Consider the following 20,520-nt stretch of genomic DNA (forward strand, 5'->3'; position numbering starts at 1 on the left):
GCAGAGCTTTTGCATGGCAAAGGACATAGCTAGTAAATTAATTAGGAAGCCTACAGAGTGGGAGAAGATCTTCACCAACCAAACAACGGACAAAGGCCTCATATCCAAAATATATCAACAACTCAAAACATTGAATCACTCCAAAACTCATCTCCAAAGTAACAACCATCCCATTAAAAAATGGGCGAAAGACTTAAAGAGAGTCTTCTCTGAAGAAGAAACATACACATTCTTTTAAATCAGATTTCAGTGTCTTTTTTTTCTTTTAAGAGCCAGATGGTAAATATTTTCAGCTTTGTGAATCCCACAATCTCTGTCACAACTATTCAGTTATATTGCTGTAGCATGAAAACAGCTATAAACAATACATAAATGAGTATGTAGTTCTGTTCCAATAAAACCTTACTTTCAGACACTAACATTGCAATTCTGTATACTTTTCACATCCTAAAATACTATTCTTTATTTCTTTCAATGAGTTAAAAAAATTTTAAATCATTTGCAGCCTGTAAACTATGCAAAACAAGTTTTGCCAACTCCTGCTATAAATTAGACACTTCATATTTACTTTAAACAAAATTGGGCTGTTGTTTTCCCTTATCTCTCTAATAGCTTAAGAGTCCATTCAATACAAATTCATTCAATTTAAACTTGTGAATAGTAAGATATATCTCTCTGTCTTTAATAAATGATGTATGTTTGCAGTGTAGGATGTGGCCCCTTGGTGTGTGGTGAATATCAATCACCCCAAGCACCAAGTTCAAATATTCTTTGCCCCTAATCAGCTTCAAAGCATCAATTCAAAAGGCACATCAGTACACTTGAAGTGACTTACTGAAAGAGATTAAAGAGGTTCCATATTACATTTCCTATGTACTAAAATCCTAGACACTAAGCCTATCTAAGTCTGAATGACAGAAGGTCTGTGGCTTTTATGGTTGAAAGTCAAAAGTAGCTGAATGAGCAAGGCAAGAAATAAAAAAAAAACACTTCACATTTGTTCTTCTTAATCTGTGATAAAATTCACTATGTCAGGATTTTCTTCTCCAGTTCTTAGTATGATTAAATGAGCATATTTTTCTATATTTACTATCTTCACTTTACCCCTAGGAAATCAATTTTAATTACTATCTTTGTCTATAAATTCTGTGCTATTCTTTCCCGATTTTGCATCACATTTGAACTTCTGCAGAGACTTGAACATCATTGTTCAAAACCAAAATAGTAAAGAAAAACCTATGAGTCTCTTATCTCCAATTAACCAACAAAAAGCTGGAAGTGGGGACAGGAACACGGCTTTAGTGGTAGAGTGTTTGTCTAGCATGGATGAAGCCCCAGGTTTGATTCCTCAGTACAAAATACATAGAAAAAAGCTGGAAGTGGTGCTGTGGCTCAAGTGGTAGCCTTGAGAAAGTCCAAGGACAGTGCTCAGGCCCTGAGATCAAGGTCTAGGATTTGCAAAAAAAAAAAAAAAAAAAAAAGCTACAAGTAGAACTATTGGTCAAGAGGTGGAATGCCAGCCTTAAGTGCAAAGTTTAAGGACAGTGCCTAATTCTTTTTTTTTGTCTTTTCTTTTTTGGTACTAGGGATTGAACACAGGATGTTGCACTTGCTAGGCACGCACTTTGCCACTGAGCTACATCCCAGCCCTTGACAGTGCCTAATTCTGACTCCAAGTCCCAGTACCAACACAAAAAATAAGTAAATAACTGTACTGAAATCTCATAGCCTAAGAACACTAAGTTAGATGGAAACTGATGCTCAAAAATACACCTGATATTTCCCAATCTTGTATGTAATTACTACCCCCTGTAAACTGTCTTTATATAAAATATTTTTAACTTTTTACAAGAGATAATGCATTACTTAAAAGGGATTCTTGTTAGTGTATTTTTGTTCATTACCATAGTCTAGGGCTCTAAATAAAATGCTATAACTGCATGATAACACACAGGGAAGTTATAATTAGATATTCAAGTCTGAGTATATATAAACTGCTGCAAGAATGACAGGCAAACTCTATCATTAGAAAAAAAGAAATGAACTAGTATGAACTTTGACATCTTGGAACATTTCCTCAGATTTTATTCAGATATGATCCAATTGTAGGACAAAAGCAAACACAAAGGTACAAAATTCTGAGGCTCCTTAATTCACTTAGTACCTACTATAAGCCCAATACTATGTTGACTTGCTTAAATATAACCTACTACATGTACTTCAAGGATAAATCAGCAGCAGTAAAAGACAGTGGCATATTAGTCAACGGAAGGGAAAACAGAGTGAAGGAAAAAACTAGAAACAAATGTGAGAATTGTAACCTGCATCTACCCAAGCAGTATTTTTTTTGCCAGTCATGGGGCTTGAACTCAGGGCCTGGGCGCTATCCTTGGACTTTTCTCAAGGCTAGAGCCCTACCACTTGAGGCACGGCATCACTTCCAGCTTTTTTTCTATGTTTGTGGTACCGAGGAATCGAACCCGGGCCTTCGTGCATGCTAGGCAAGCACTCTGCCACTAGGCCAAACTCCCGGCCCCCAAACAGTATTTTAAAAATGTGAATCTGTTCATATCACTGTCCCCTTTTTTTGCCAGTCCTACATACTGAACTCGGGGCCTAGAAAATGTCCCGGAACTTTACTACTTGAGCTAGAACACCACTTCCAACTTTTTGGTGATAAGTTAGAGATAAGAATCTCATGGGCCAGCAAGTGTAGACTAGTGGTAGAGTGCTTGCCTAGCATGCATGAAGCCCTAGGTTCAAGTCCTCAGTACCACATACACAAAAAAAGCCAAAAGTGGTGCTGTTGCTCATGTGGTAGAGTGCTAGCCTTGAGAAAGCCCAAGGACAGTGCCCAGGCCCCAAGTACAAGGCCAAGACTCGCAAAAAATGGACTTTGCTGCCCAGACTGGATTAAAACCACGATTCTCAGATCTAGGATTACAGGAAAGAGTCACCAGCACAAAGTGGATCATCCTGCTGGCACTACATGTAATTACCTGATCTAAACCCTAGGTTTTCAAGACTTGGTTCCAAGAAAGACTGTTTATGAAAATTAATCCTTGATTTCTTTGCTATAAGGCCAAGTTGAACACTACTCTATATCCCTCTACATAATGATTTTTCAAAATTATAGCACAAGAGTCTTATTAGTCTTTCAAATGTATGAGCAAAAAGATCTATGAGTACAAAGATATCTGGCTTTAAGAAAGAAAGAAAAAGAACAAGTACAGAGTTCTTACATTTCACCTCTGTTCCTCTAAAATACCTATATAGACAATCCTTTCCCAACTGCCTAAAGAATATAGAAAACATTCTGAGCTGAAGCCATAACCCAATTAACATTTACTTAGCCACTGTAATAAAGCTATAAAACGAGAAACAAGTTAATAAAAAGCTATAGTAGTATTTTCTAAAAACTATTTTTTCCTCCTATAGTTCTAATGAGGAATGACATTTTCTTACTTTTAAATAAGGAACATTTTCATTAATAATAAAGTTGTGATTTGAAAACAAACTAACAGCATGAAAATTTTATTACATTATATTCAACACTGCGATTCTCTCTGAGATGCCATCACAAAAAATCATTTAAACAACTACAAAAGACAGGGTAATTGTAATGACTAATTACAAATAGACTGCTTCAACTGCAACCTACATGGCCATAGGCAATATACACAGAGCTTCTTGAGCTGGCTAAAGAGGGGAAAAAAAGCTTCCCTGAAGTTAAAAAGTAAGAATTTTTAAACTAAATAGTCAAAGCAACCATGTAAATAAAGTGTAGAGGAAGCAGGAAATGTTTTATCAAAAAATGATCTTTAGGGCCGGGAGTTTGGCCTAGTGGTAGGGTGCTTGCCTAGCATGCACAAACACCTGGGTTTGATTCCTCAGTACCACATACATAGAAAAAAGCCAGAAAGTGGTGCTGTGGCTTAAGTGGTAGAGTACTAGCCTTGACAAAGTCCAAGAACAGTGCTCAGGCCCTGAGTTCAAGCCAGGACTGGCAAAAAAAATGATCTTTACTTCAGAGAATTAAATTCTTTTTTCTACTTTAAGTACTAAGGAAGGACCAAAGAGCCAAACATCAATGGTATACAATTTTAATCCACACTTCTGGGGAAATCAAGAAGATCACTGTTTGAGGAAGAGGAAAAAAAGTTGAGACACATCCCTCCACCTTGCGTCCCCCTCACACCCACCATCTCAATTAGTAATTGGGTAGCATGTGACCATTACACCAGCTACAGAGGAAGGTGGGCTCACTAGGATCATGGTTCCAAAACCAGCCCAGGAAAAAAGGAACAAGATTCATCATTATTCTAGTCATTTCACCCATTCATTCTTCTACCCCTCTCTTCTTCTCCCCTCCCTTGCAAGTACCCATATTCTAGTACTCCTTTTGTAAGGAATTGATTTAGTCTTTCTAAATAATTGTATTATTTGCATTCTTCATAGTTTCCATTATAATTCAGTTAACTCATTTACAGTTTTGTAGGTGCCACAGTGTGCTTACTTCTACATTTATAGGCATATTTTATTTCCCACTAATGAAGGAAATCTGTGCTTCACGGGGTCTGGCATCCTTCATTTAACATAACCTCTCCAGTCCTGGGGCTTGAACTCAGGGCCTGAGCACTGTCCTTGGGCTTTCCTCAAAGCTAGTGCCCTACTACTTGAGCTATAACACCACTTCCGGCTTTTTCTATGTATGTGCTATGTGGTACCAAGGAATCGAACCCTGATCTTCGTGCATGCTAAAAATGCACTCTACCACAAGGCCAAACTCCCAGCCCTCTCCAAGTTTTTCCATTTCCTTAGAAATGGTTCAATGTCATTCTTCTATGTAATAGATGAAAAAACTCACACATATATGTATATACATACACGCACACATATACACATATATATTATATTTTCTTGATCCATTTGTCCATGGAGGGGCATCATGGATAATTCCAAGAATGGACCGTATATGCCACAGAACTGAGAAAAATAATGGAAGGGTTGGTGGATATGGAGGGGGATGTTGAAGGGATGATACAGATTGATATGCACTGTATATATAAACTGCCTTATTATATGGCAAATAATTCAATACATAACCTAAAAATTAAGAAGAGTGAAGGATAGAATAGTAGACATTGGTGAGAATGTTACAAGGGGTAACACTGTCCAAGAGGCACTGTATTCATAAACAGCTATTTAATGGCAACTCCTTTGCATACTTAAAGTAAATTTAAAAATATAATAGCAATATTAATTTCTTAAAAAGTTTAATCTCAAAACAAAAGGCTGCTTGTGGTGACATGTGCCTGTCATTCCAGCTATGTCAGGTCATGGAAATAGGAGAACCCTAGTCCATGCTATCCTAAGCAAAACTTGAGACCCTATCTCAAAATGGTGGCTCACACCAACCATCTACCAAGGTACTAAAGGAGGCTGAAATCAAGGATCATGGTTCAAAACCATCCCAGGCAGAAAAGTCCCTGTGACACTCTTATCTCCACTAACCACACAAAAATCGAAAGTGGAACTGTGACTCAAAGTGGGAGGGTAGAGTCCTAACCTTGAGCGAAATTGCTCCAGGACAACACTTAGGACCCGAAATTAAGCCCCAGGACCAGCAAAAAGAATCTATAGCAGCTGAATTGAAACCCCTTGATACAACAACAACAATAAATAACAATAAAGAATACCAAAGAGCAAAAGGGGCTGAAGACATTGGCTCAAGTGGCAGAATGCCTAACTTAGCAAGTGCAAGACCCTGAGTTCACTACCACCAAAGCAAGAATAGATAGGAGAGATACCCAAGACATTACTGATTAAACTTTGACACTTTGTCCTTTGCAGTAAACTGACTGCTGTGCTAGATTTTTAGGACCTCTCAAATTCTTCTCAAAAATGATGATAGTAGTGATATTAGTCACTACATGAATAGGAATAGTATCTTGACATCCATTCCCTAACGGAAGTATTAAGAGAATTAATGAGCTAATACTGGCAAAGGAATTGGAAAGCAATACACACACATAGCACTATGCAAACACAAAGTATTGTTTCCTCTTGGGATCATTTGGTAATAATTCTTTTAATTCTGATAGCTCTTTAATATCCCAAGTACCCCATTCTATTTTTCTTAAGAAAATGGTAAAGCAATTCATATGCTCTGAGCTAAAATGTATCCCTCCTCCTTGTTTACGTAGTTCAATAGAGGCTGATTGCTTACTTAAAGACCACACTAGTTCTCAGAGGAAAAAAATCACAATCTTTTTAGCACAGAGAAATGGAATTGGAACTCATTTTTTCCTTTTGTACAGCCAGCATTTTAAAAGGAGAAGAGCCTCAAAGAAATCAACCTTTAGCTGAAGGCTTTCAAAATGAGGCATATTTGGAAGTAGAAGACTGTGCCTTTGAGCACTTTATAACTGTTAGTTAAGTCAGAAAAGTATGGATTTCATATTTTGGGATCTGCATAACATTTAGCTACCAAAGCTTCTACTTTTTTTCTAAGTACTTCACAGCTTTTTTAGTAAGACGAGTTCAATCATTAGCAAGATTTTAATTGGAACACAGTGACACTCACAAAATGAATCAATCATATCCTCTAGTCTGAGATGAAAATTTCCAATGAAACAATTTGTTTTTATTTCAGAAATCACAGCTGCCTCTTTCGAGGGAGCTATTTCTCACCCTAAATTGTGAATATGATTCACTATAAGGAAATGCTATTTTTGAATGAGGAGGTAGAGACCAACTACAAATATTAATAATCTATTTTTATTATCCCTTACTGATGCCATAAGTCTAATATTAATACAAATAAATGCAAGTTTTTTAATATGATTTACATTCTACATCTAGAAATATCCATCAACCAGAAAGGAAATCAAAATTTAAAACACAAATATTACTCTAAAACCTTTCAACATTTAATATGAAATTACTTGATTTTTTTAATGATTCCTTAATTAAAAAATTGTACCTTCTAGAAGATGATTAAGGACAGATAGATCTTTCTTTTTAATGGACAAGTGTTTCATTTAAATATCTGATTTTTGGAGACTATACACTAAAGATTTAAATCTCTACGTAAAGAAAGAAGTACAGATGTAAATGTTTCTCTTTTTTTCCCTTAAAAAGATGGAGGAAAATAGCTTCTTACAAGGGAATTCAGAGACACCTAGTGGTTGTTACTAATATACTGTGGTTTTTCTTGAGAAATGCTGTACGAAGTTATATAGCTCTACAATCATGCTTATATTCTGAGTTCCTTTCCATTTTAAAGCTCTATAATATATACCATTTCTTAGTTTAATAAACACAGAAACTAGAAACTGCATTAAGCTATAAATCTCTTCAAAGTTAGAAAAACATCACTGAAATAAACTTAGAATGCAATAAATGCTCTGTAACTGAAACGAACATGTATTTTGTAAAACTTGATTCACTGACAAATGCAGTTAGGCATTTTTCTACTACAAGCTATTAATGCTGACCCAAATTGTCATTACATGAATAACAAACACAAATGGCTAGAAATCAGAAATGCATGGATTTTCAAAGGAGTTCTCTGCTAAATATGGTCATAGATGCACTGAGCTCGATGGCACCTTAAAAGGCTAGCTAACTCACTGTCAGGCTTCAGATAAGGAACAATCTCATTTCCAAAGCTGGGCATCCATAATCTACTTCAATGATCCAAAAAACACTATACAGCAACAGTTCAGTACATGGACCTCTGACCTTAGTGCTATACATTAACTCCTATCCTTTGTATTTACTTCTCAATTCTTTCACTACCTTAATAATATATATTTCATCTTCATTTGTATATGTACAGTATTTTACAATCATCTCTACTGAATACCAGGTAGCTACTTTTTTCATTTTTTGGCTTGAACTCAGGGCCTGGGCACAGTCTTTGGACACTTTTTGCTCAAGGATAGTGCTCTACCATTTGAGCCACAACAGCACTTCTGGCTTTTTCTGTGTCTGTGGTACCCAGGAAACAAACCAAGGGCTTCGTGCATGCTAGGCGAGCACTATACCACTGGGCCACATTCTTGGCCCCATGCTGCTACTTTCAACTGAAACATTATTGGAAATAACCTAATTCCTTATATACCCTTGTTTGATCTAATTTTACTTTAGTTCTTGCAACATTCTATCACCCATAAATGTGAAGGGGACATAATGGCATAATTTATATGCAACCTAAAATTTATGTTGATGTTAACAGGTGATCTTTCAAAGCACCAGTCAAAATTAATACCTTTAATAAAGTGATTCACATTCAAAATTAATACCTTTAATAAAGTGATTCACATTTTTAATTTGTATTCAACTTGAACTGAAAATATGAAATGAGTCAAACAAAACGGTATAATATATTTCATATCCACGTGAACTTTCGAGGTAGAAAAATGTTTATAACTAGTCACAAAACTATGATTTGGATTGCTAGCTTCTGATTGACTTTAATTTGGGGATTATATAAATCTATTTGTCTTAATTCTAGCTGGCAAGAGTCAGATCAACACTAAAAATATGGCCAACTGATGGTTCACACCTACAACTGTAGAACAAAGGAGTCTGAGGCAGGAGGATTATGAATATATAAGGCCAGCCTGAGTGTCACTGCAAGCAAGAACCTGTCTCAAAAAATAATTTTGTGAAAAAAAAATACACTTTTAAGAACAAAAAAAATAATTTTGTGTTATCATTATGAACAGTGCCAAGTAGCACTAGAAATAATAGGGACATAATTTTTGTTAGCATATAATAGGGGAAATTATAAAAATGATTTTCACTTAACTTTTCTTTTATTTTTGGTTGGTTGTGGGGCTTAAATTCAGGGCCTTTACATGGTCCCTGACCTTTTCAGGTCAAGGCTAGCACTCTACCACTTTGAGCTATAGCTCCACTTCCAATTTTCTAGTGGTTAATTAGAGATAAGAGTCTCATAGAGCCGGGCGCTGTAGCTCACGCCTGTACCTCATGCCTGTAAATCCTAGCTACTCAGGATGCTGAGATCTGAGAGATCAAGGATTACAGGAGTGACTATTTGCGGCCAGCTTACTTAACTATTCTCTATCATAATAGCTTACTAAGACTCAACTTATACAACAATTCCTTTGCATTAAAAATAAATTCTTGTATGGTTTACATTAAAGAATCACCATCTTAGTTATAAAGGAGGAAAAGTATGTTTAAAGTGGTGAGCTCCAAGAGAATATGTTAAAAATGAACTTTACAATTTGAAGGAGGGATAAGGGGAGAGAAAGTAGTAGAAAAACGTGAGGAGGTAACAATGTTCAATAATAAATTAACTCACTACCTTACATACGTAAGTATAACCCCAATGAAAATAAAATTAAATAAATAATAATAAAGTGGTGAGCGCTGGAGATATTAACCAAGTGACCAAAATCAGTATCACCAATAGTGTGACAACCTGGCACAGCAGTCCTGATAATATGATATGGAAGCACACAACATCACTTCAGTAGCATTTCTTCTCAAAAATGTTGACCCCAACTTAAGGTCATGTAGGATGAAACTAAATGAAAGGATCTCTAGGATATTGAAACAAGAGCTATATCCTTTGTGATTGTTGTTCTTAATGTACTATATTATTTCTCTTCGCTTTTTTGCCTTTGGTTAATCTCATAGTGTTAATATACCTGACTTTGTTACCTAGTATATTGTACATATGTCTGCTTATTTGAAATAGGAAAGGGAAGAGGGGAAAACAAGATGATGGGGAGGGGGTGGGAGACGGAAATGGGGACAAAAACATGAGAAGGGGTATCAATGAATGAGAAGTAATGCACCTACTACCTGACATATTAATATAACTGTAACCCCTCTATAAAATACCTAGAGAATAAAAATAATTTTTTAAAAATGTTGAACCTAAATTAAACAATGAGCAAATGGTGAGGTATAGTATGGGACAGTTAATAAGAAAACTAGCCATGACCTTTTAAAAATGTTAGTATCAGAGAAAAAAAGTTATGGATTTATATAGGACTAATAAGACACAGCAACCAGTGTGTTAACACACTAAATCAACAATTTCAAAAGCTATAAAAGACATTCTAGGTGCTGGCGGGGTTGTGGAGAAAAAGGAACCCTACTGCACTGCTGGTGGGATTGTAAGCAAGTTCAGCCACTCTGGAAAGCAGTGTTGAGGTTTCTTAAAGAACTAAAAATAGACCTTCACTATGATCCCACCATACCACTCCTGGGCAACTATCCTGAACATCATAACTCAGGATATGATGACACCTGCTCAGCTATGTTCATCTCTGCACTATTCACAATAGCCAGGCAATGGAAACAATCCAGATGCCCCACTGCAGATGAAGGGATACAAAAAATGTGGTATGTATATAATGGAATTCTATATAGCCTAGATAAGATAAAATAATGGCATTTGCAGTGAAGTGGATGAATCTAGAGTGAATCATGTTGAGTGAGACAAGTCAAGACCAAAGGAACAAATGGCGCATGGTATCCTTAATATGTGGCTATTAGATCCAAACAGCATAAGAGTGAGGACTCAACATTTGCGTACCCAATGCTATGGACATGGTTTTGGAAATATAAACACAACTACATAAACATAAAAACTTATGAGTCTATAGAAATATTGTTTTATTACATAGGTGATTATGTATCTATGATAAAAAAAAACCTTAACCTAATTTTGATTATGTTCTGAAATCTAAGTGCCCGTGATTGTATGTAGAGATTCCCTTCTTGAATACTTGTTTGTTAAATATGTCATTAGAAACAAGATGCAAAAATCAATGTTAATAAATTCTTTAATAAAAAAAGCAAAAAAAGACATTCTAGGGGCAAATAAAAAATTTTGTTCACAGATGGTATGCAAGATGACATTAGTCAATGTTTACATTTTCAGGTGAGACTACACTTATGTACATGCTAAAGTACTAAGATATAAGACTTAGGTTGTTTGCAACTTGTTTTGCATGATTCATGATTATTTACTTATGAATATGAAGTAAATATATTCTTGAATGCACAGTGCTATATAGATATATCCAGGTATAAATTTATATATAAAGCATATATATACATACATATTTATATATATACATATATATATAAAGGAAAAGAGAGAAAGAGCATACAAAGTGGGGGGGGGAGAGAGAAAGCCAAAGTGACAAAAGTGACACAAATCTACATGAAAATTACTCGTTTTTCAAAACGAAATAAAAAGTAACCAAGAAGATACATACCATGGCAGTTCTAGATTTGATAAACCAGTCAAATCTAAACTGGGGAGCATTTCGTACACACTGTCTTAATTCTTCATACACATTTTCTCTATCAAAGCCCATTTTGTGTAACATACAAATCAGGAATCTATCTTCTTCTTCAGTATAATTCTTTCCTTTGCTAGTTCCATACTGAATTCGCAACTGATGAAATGGTGCTTTGTATCTTGCAATCTGCATATTCAATGAAACAGTGCTTTTAATTGAGTACACAATATGTACAACATAATTACTACATCAAATAAAACGCTCTACTAATAAATTCATGTAAAACATAGCAATACTTTGGCATCCAGAGCTTTCTTGATACTGATTCTTCGCTGAATTCTTGCTTCTCCACGTTCAATTTGGGCCATAATTTTCTCAATGTCCTGCAACTCGTTGCAACGTTCCCAAAACACAGCTGGAAAACAAGAGCTATTTCTTTAAAATACTATCATTTAAAAACAAATGGATGGGCTAGGAAGGTAGGTTAGTGGTAGAGTGTTTGCTTAACATGCATGAAGCCCTAAGTTTCATTCCTCAATAACACATAAACAGAAAAACTCGGGAATGGCACATGGCTCAAGTGGTAGAATGCCAAAGCTCAGGGACAGTGCCCAGGTCCTGAATTCAAGCTCAAGGACTGGCAGGAAAAAAATTAAAAAAGGATTTCCAGAGGCTTATGGCTCACATCAGCTATGCAGGAGGCTTACATATGAGATTCAAGATCAGAAGCCCATATGGAGATTTCATTCCTAAACACCTGTTTGTTAAACTTGGCATTTGAAATACGATGTAAAAATAAGTGCTAATAAACTGTTCAAAGAAAATAGATGGAAGCCAACTGAGGAGTGAAGTTCATCTCCAATTAACAAACAAAAACTCAGAAGAAAATGTGTAGTTTAATGAACAGAAAATTAGCCTTCACCAGAAAAGGCCCAGCAAGAGCACTAGTCCCAGGTTCAAAAAATAAAAGAATCTGGGGACCAGCGGTCCCACCTGTAATCCTAGCTACTCGGGAGACTAAGACCTATTAGCCTAGGGAGAATAGTCCGTGAGACTCTTATCTCCAATAAAGTATTCAGAAAAAACAAACAGAAGAGGTTCTGTGGCTCCAGTGGTAGAACGTCAGCCTTGTGCATAAATAGGCTCAGGAACAGCATTCAGGCCCTGAATTCAAGCCCCAGGACCTGCAAATAAGTTAAAGAAATGAACCTATGGGGCCAGGAGTTTGGTCTAGTGGTAGAGTGCTTGCCTAGCGGTAGAGTGCTTGCCTAGCATGCACAAAGACCCAGGTTTGATTCTTCGGTACCACATACCTAGAAAAAGCCAGAAATGGTGCTGTGGCTCAAGTGAAAGAGTGCTAGCCTTGAGGAAAAAGCCCAAGGATAGTGCTCAGGCCCTGAGTTCAAGCCCCAGGACTAGTTTAAAAATAAATAGCACCTATGGAATGAACCTACAGAAAGAATTAACAGAAAGAGCATAAATCTCATATTCATTGGTGTATGTATATATATAATATATTCAATTATTAAATGTTCCTAACTTTTCATTTAATAATAAGAACTAAACAGGTTTTAAGTTAGCAATTTTCTTTGCATGAGGTATGGAACATGGAAGTGTGATCATCCATTCAAAGTTACTAGGGTTTCAAATGCTAACACAGGTACCAGTTTCAGGTAGGCTTTTTACTCAAATATAATACAGAAAGGACCAAATACTTGGATGAAACAGGAGCCAAGCACAATAGCTTTCTAGCAAGCCAAAATGAAAATAAAACCATTTTCAATTGCTAACTAAAGCTGTTACTTCTTTCTGAAATCACTCACTAATCATACCATATTTCCTATAAGAGACCTATAGTCTCTTTAAACCTCACTGGATTCTAATTGGATACATACAGAAAAATATTCAAATTACCAAGTCATCCAACCAAATTTTATAAATGAGACAAATAATCCACTGCATTAATATGTCACATATTATGACTCCAGTGAAAGCCTTCTAATGACATACTCTACATTCTCAAATTCGTCATTTTTACAGCCTATCAAGAAAGGTATGTTAGCACTCTGAGTTTATGAGGAGCTGTGTTCATTTATTCATTTACCCACTTCATCATCCAAAACATATTCAAAGTCCTGTTCTACATAAAATAATGTATACTCATGAAAAGCCAACTGCACATATTATTTGATATTGTGGTTGTCATACTGGGCTGCATGTACTTTAGCAAGCACTGTATCACTGAACTACATCTCTAGTCCCTGTTACCTTTTTTTGCTTTATTTGTGCTGCCGGGATGCAACCCAGGGCCTCGCACATGCCAAGCAAACGCTCTACCACAGAGCTGCATCCCCAGTTTTACTTTTTTTAAGTTCTGAGGCAGAGTCTAGCTCCATAGCTTAATCTGTCCCTAAATTCACTATGTTGACAACAGTAACAATGAACTTTTGATCTTCTTGCATCCACCTCCTGAGAACTACAAAATGGTTATGTGTTACCTCACTTGGATCTATGGTATCTTTTTATTTGCCAGTCCTGGGGCTTGAACCCAGGGCCTACACACCGTCTGCGGGCTTTCTCAAAGCTAATGCTCTACCACTTGAGCCACAGCATCACTTCTAGCTTTTTATGTGCACATGGTACTAAGGAATCAAACCCAAGGCTTCATACATGCTCGGAAAGCACTTTACCACTAAGCCACCCTCCTGGCCATAGTTGCTTTTATTTTGCGGGGTAGAAGGAATTTGGGCATGGGCGTTGAACTCCGAGCCTGGGCACTGTCCCTGAGATCTTCAGCTCAAGGCTAGCATTCTGCCACCTGGAGCCACAATGCCACTTCCTATAGATATCTTTTTAAATTATGTTTTTCTTGAAAGTTGAAGCACATGATATAATCTTTTATCTTCTGAAGGAAGTTCTTCACAACATATCACTGTACAGGCCATTTATACTCTTCTCACTAAATTCTTGATGCTAAATTATTTTTTTCCATCTACTGTAAACCCTCTCTTAAGCTCCCAAACGCTATTATCTTACATGTTGTCCTGGAAACAAGGAAAAAGGAACTTTATACATACTTTGATGTTACATTATAGTGAATAAAAATTCAATATAGTATGCTAAGCACAGTGGATTACACCTCTAATCCTAGCTACTCAGGAGGCTTAGATCTGAGGATGGAGGTTCAAAGCCAGCTGGGGCACTAAAGTCCATGAGACTCTTATCTCCAAATAACCCACTAGAAAATCAGAAGTGGCGCTGTGGCTCCAGGGGTAGGACAGTAGCCTTGAGCCGAACAGCTCAGGGACAGCTTCAGGCCCAGAGTTCAATCCCCACCACAGACCAAAAAAGAAATTCAGTAAAGCAAGTATCTGAAGTCCTTCATACCCGTCAGAAGACCCTTCTAGGTCTCCAGGAGGAAAAAAAATCTCTTAAACTTTAATGTATGCAAACATTTATTTCCTATTATTTAAAAAAGTATTTAAGTAGCTAGATTAAATAGGTTTTGGGAGGCTAGCTTTAGATTCTAATCAGCTGGTAGTCAGACTAATTTGAGAGCTCAAGTTGTTTGACAATCAAAAATATCTTAAGCTGTAGAAATAAAAAAAAAACAGAAATATTGGCATATTTTTTACCAGTCCTGGGCTTTGAAGTCAGGGCCTGAGCACTGTCCTTGGGCTTTCTCAAGTCTAATGCCCTACCACTTGTGCCATAGCACTACTTCCGGCCTTTCCTATGTATGTGGTACAGAGGAATCAAACCTGGGTCTTTGTACATGGTAGGCAATTGCTCTAGCACTAGGTCAAACTCCTGGCCCCCATATTGGCATATTTTTAATAAGATTTCCTTTCATAATGGCAAGGAAATTAGTATTAAGTCCGCATACTTCAAACACTGACTCTGGGTAAAGCTGAATAAGATAGACAATTAGCAGACTAATGAACAGATTCATTCAAGCAATCTTTTTGTATCTATTTCAACTTGCCTCAAGTTAATGAGGCCCATGTGACCTGACTGAAGTAGACCGGAACCTTGAGATCATTTCTAGAAAAACTACTTCAATTCGTCTCATGACTAAACCAGACGAGAACCAAATTCCAGAAGTGAGAAAGTGGAAAACTAATTCTGTCAATGCTCATCCAATCGCCACTCTAGTTTGATCAGTTTTGTTTAGTTCTCTTAGCTAACTACCAAAAATAACAGTACTTTGTTATAAGTCTTATAAACTTTTCATAGAAATACAATTATATTTTTATACGTTCACCTACACCTTATTCACAAGTTATTGATCTAACACCACCGACAATTAACACGATAAGTAGATGTGATCAAGATGAACACTCATGTTTGGAATTTTAGACAAACCTGAATACTCCATGACCTCCTCAGGGGACTTGCCCTCTACCTCCCGAGCAATATTATCAATATCATCTCTCCCATACTTCTCATTAGCTTTAATAAACTGGTTAAAATCACGCTTAGTCCAGTTTGTAAAGCCCTGTAAACAAAACAGAATCATAATCAGCAGAGGTTTAATTATAAATCCATTTATTTTTCTACACAGTTCTAGATAATGACATATTAAAAGCAATACAAAAGACTTAAATGTTCCTCTTTATAAAATCACTTTGTTTCAATGTTGGAATTAAAGAGTGAACACTATTATAAAAATAACTGCTTTTCTATTTAAGAGAACAGAAGCTTACAAAAATTCATTCAACAAAACTGCATGTTTTATTAAGGACAGGACCTATATCAAATAACACGTGAATATAAAATTCTTTTCTTACATCTAAGTTACAAGGAATGGAGCATATTCCTAAAGCACAGTATGATACTTGGACAAGCATACAAAATGTGAAATAATCAAAGTAATTGGCATATCCATTACCTCATGCATTTCTTTCCCTTTGCATTGGCAACACTAAAAAAAAACTATCTTCTGAAAAACTTACAGAATTTCTGACTAGTGTGCCTTGCAAATCGTCTCAAAAACGTTGAATACATAAATTGTGCCAGTAATATCCTGTACAAATGTAATGCCCTACACATATTTACTGTCTAAGAGTCTTTTATATGCTGAACCTTTACCTTATACTTTTTGAGTAGAACACAAAGCTCACTAAGCCAACAATGACTTTGAGAGTATTAATATTTTATACAAATGGAAACATTCCTCAGTCAATAACTGTTAGCTTTTAATTATAATGCTCAGAACCACATTGTTTTAAACTTCTAAGAAAAGATAAAAGGAATTGTTTTAATCATGAAATTATAAATAAAAGATAACTACAGCATAATTTCAGAGGACAATTCACATCAATCAACAAAAGAAATTCAAATTTTCAAAAATGTATTAGTTGTTACTATCAGGATTCAAATGTGGATTCAGTGACCTTAGTGTAATTGCTAAAAAGACATGTCATATTTCTACTAATTGACATATATTTTGCATAAATGAATTTTGTATTGTTTCCAAAAGAGTCTATTCCATAAACCAGAGTTCCGGTGCTGTGTTAAATCAGGGCATGAGGCACATACAACAAAAGTGTTTTTTAGGCTTTCATTTTTTACTAGAAATATTTAGCCACTTAAAATATTTTACTTGTGTGAGAAGTTTTTCCTTCTCCTCAGTCTCCTCTGGTATAAGAGGCTCAGCTCCATCAATCTTTTTTTGCTCTTCTTTTTGAGCCAGAACTGGATTTGGCATCTCAGGATTCCTTGGCACCTATAAATCAAGAGATGAATAATAAATAAAATGAGAAAGTTTAATTAATAAAAGTAAACATACATATATCAATCTTAGAATTATCTCAAATGACATACCATACAGTCTTTAAAATATATTCTTCGCTGGGCACCAGTAGCTCACGCCTATATTCCTACCCACTCAGGAGGCTGAGATCTTAGGATCAAGGTTCAAAATGAAGCCATCCAAAGCAGGAAAAGGCTTGAGATTCTTAAACTAACCAGCAAAAAGCCAGAAGTGGATAGATAGCTACTAAGCCCAGAGTTCAAAGGGCCAGATGCAGACATATTTACAGAGTCCTGAAATGACATAGTGGACCCTGGAGATTGATCAAGGGAGCAAAGTGTCCAAATGCAGAATTTTCACTCTAAACCTTCAGCTAGACAGATTAAAGTAGGGTACTGAGTAGCTGTGAGAGAACCTGTTAAACTGTCATAATGTGGAAATTAGGTAAGATCATCTGTTAGAAGAGGTACAAGTAGAAAACAAAGCCTAAATTAAAAATAAAATTTTAGCCGGGTGTAGTGGCTCACGCCTGTAATCCTAGCCACTCAAGAGTCTGAGATATGAGGATCAGGGTTCAAAGCCAGCCCAGGCACTAAAGGAAGTGAGGCTCTCATTTCCAATTATCACAGAAAACGGGAAGTTGGGCTGTGGCTCAAGGGGTAGGGTGGTAGCCTTGAGGTGAAAAGCTGAGGAATAGCACCCAGGCATAGAGTTCAAGTCCCCTGACCCACAAAACAAACAAACAAATAAAATCTAGTCCATATACTAGGTACATTACTTCTCACACAAATAAGTAATGATTTTTCAACAGTTAAATTCAATTGTAAAATTACATGCACACCAACAAATTCATTCTTAAGTACTTACCCAATTAAATAAAAACTTAAGTTACACAAAGACTTTTTATGGTTAGTTGTAGGGCTTGAACTCAGGACCAGAGCTCTGCTCCTGAGCTCTTTTGCTCAAGACTAGCACTCTATCATTGTGACTCATAGAGTCACTTCTGGTTTTCTGATGGTTAATTGGAGATAAGAGTCTCAGAGACCACCATACTCAAGAGCTCAGCCTCCTGAGAAGCAAGGATTAACAGGCATGAGCCACTGGCACCTAGAATGAGACAATCTGTGCTATTTACAATTTCATTACTCAAACACACAGATGAAAATCTGTGGATTATGAATCATTTCAAATTCCTGGATTCCTATATCTCCTTCCTACAAAAAGTCAAGAAAAGAAATCTCCTGAGGCCAGGACTTTGGCCTAGTGGTACAGTGTGGGCCTAGCATGCACAAAGAAACAGGTTCAATTCCTCGGTACCACATACACAGAAAAAGCCATAAGTGATGCTGTGGCTCAAATGGTAGAACTCTAGCCTTGAGAAAGCCCAAGGAAAGTACTCCGGCTCTGAGTTCAAGCCCCAGGACTAGAAAAATAATACTAATCACTTCTCATGAATTCAATATTTACCTGATGGGAGCCTTGCCAACATTAATTAAGCTTCTCAGAATTATTTTAAAATACTATAGAAGTAAGTAGCATGGGGTTCTGGTAACTCATGCCTGTACTGGAGGCTGAGATCTGAGGATGAAGGTTAAAAGCCAGCCTAGGCAAACAAATCCAAGAGACTTTACTATGTCCCATTAAGGAGCAAAACAAAAACCCATATCTGAAGGCATGTTTCAATTGGTAGATCACAAGTCTTCAGCAAAAAAGCCAAGGGAGGGCCTCGTGGTAGAGTGCTTGCCTGGCATGCACGAAGACCTGGGTTCGATTCCTCGGTACCACATACATAGAAAAAAAGCCGGAAGTGGTACTGAGGTTCAAGTGGTAGAGCTCTAGTGTTGAGAAAACCCAAGGTCAGTGCTCAGGCCCTGAGCTCAAGCCCAGGACTGGCAAAAAAAAAAGCCAAGGGAGAGCACAAGGCACTGAGTTTTAGCCCTAGTACACCCCTCCACACACACACTAGAGACCAATAGGACTAAAGAGATACTGAAGTATTAATCATCCAGTAACATGGTATATTTGTGATAATGTGTCTTTTAAAGGAAAACATCTCAATTATTATTTAGACTTCTAGTTAAACCCTGAGGAATTTGTGACTAAGAGCTGGACTTGATAAATAAAAACTTTTTCGGGTCTTGTTTCTGAGAGGGAGTTTTAGCAGCACATTCATAGAAATATGGAATGGTGAATTCAATGTGACAGGACACAAAATGAAAGCAGTAACCTGAAATCATATCACCGTATTTTAATTCTTCCATTGCAAAGCAGGTAACCCACAATGACACATTACCAAAACTCACCAAGATTATAGAACTTGCTCCATTTGTCAAGTGTTTATATTTATCCCTGAAGAAATTTTATTGGGGATAAATGTTAGAAATGTTCAGTGTTAAATATTGTACCACTCTTTGGCTCTATGTCTTTAAATTGAATGGAACTTACAGATACTCTGAACTTTTTATGTTACAATTGAAACCAATGAAATCATTCTCTTCCACTGCAAAGTGAACAAATAGATAAATGCATTAATCAACAACCTCTATTACTGATCAAGATAAATTAGGTTCCTAAATATGCCTGCTTTGCAACACGACCAAAGCTTGGATAGAAAAGAACTAGCACCTAATATACTGCTAACCACCGAGTGATTAGGGTAAAATAAGCAAATATGCCCCTCGGCCTGAAATAAAACAAAATCCTTCAACTCCAGATCTTATTATTAGTAATACTGATGTGACCTTGCTGTCCTGAATATGGAAGGAGAAACAAAACAGAAAATGAAAAATAAAAATAAACAAGCTTACACATGAACACTACCAATTGCTTGAATTCCTTGGGGTCAGACTTTATGACTCAAAATAGATAAAATACTGCCATGAACCATAATATCAGCTGTCATGTGCAACACTAGTCTTCCTTAAGCTGACAAACCATTCAAGCAGAAAAGGAGAGTCCCTTTCATAGAACCAATACATGTAAATCACCAGGTAAATTCAATGCAGCAGTTTTATTCATCTAAGCATAAACTAGTGTTCCATACTAGTTTTCCAGATATACAGGGTGCAGGGATGAACTTTACATATCATTTGAGAAGATGATAAACAGCTTTTACAGATGAAGAAATGCTATTCGTCTATCCTTTGAACTCACAAATGAAATACTCCCAGTGAAAGGCCCTCACCATTGCTCAAGTCCATAGTTCCTGATACAGAATGGAAAAAGATGGGCATAAGTGGTTCACCCCTATAATCCAGATAGTCAAGAGGCTACATATTTCTGAGGCTCTATCACCCTAGATAAGGATGTGGTTCAAAGCCAGCCTTGGCAGAAAATTCTGTGAGACACTTATATGCAATTAACCAGAAAAAAAAACTGGAAATAAACATATGAATCGAATAGTAGAGCACCAGCCTTAGTGAAAAAGTCAAATATGTGTGTGAGGCCCTGAGTTCAAGTCCCAGAACA

General features: G+C 36.5%; 1 protein-coding gene across 10 annotated transcripts in view; it reads right to left on the minus strand.

The window, feature by feature from the left end:
• The window catches only part of Smarca1 (SNF2 related chromatin remodeling ATPase 1), a 90,351-nt gene that overhangs the window by 8,832 nt on the left and 60,999 nt on the right, over window positions 1-20,520 (minus strand). For all 10 annotated transcript variants that reach the window (XM_090326984.1, XM_090326988.1, XM_090326982.1 and 7 more), the window contains 4 exons: window positions 16,903-17,025; window positions 15,663-15,795; window positions 11,594-11,712; window positions 11,271-11,483 (listed from right to left, as the gene is read on the minus strand). In XM_090326984.1, the coding sequence (XP_090183110.1) occupies window positions 11,271-11,483; window positions 11,594-11,712; window positions 15,663-15,795; window positions 16,903-17,025 (588 nt within the window). The remainder of the gene's footprint in view (window positions 1-11,270; window positions 11,484-11,593; window positions 11,713-15,662; window positions 15,796-16,902; window positions 17,026-20,520) is intronic.

This window comes from Megascapheus bottae, chromosome X (genome assembly GCF_031878675.1).
Source record: "Megascapheus bottae isolate mThoBot1 chromosome X, mThoBot2.hap1, whole genome shotgun sequence".
Taxonomy (NCBI): Eukaryota; Metazoa; Chordata; class Mammalia; order Rodentia; family Geomyidae; genus Megascapheus; species Megascapheus bottae.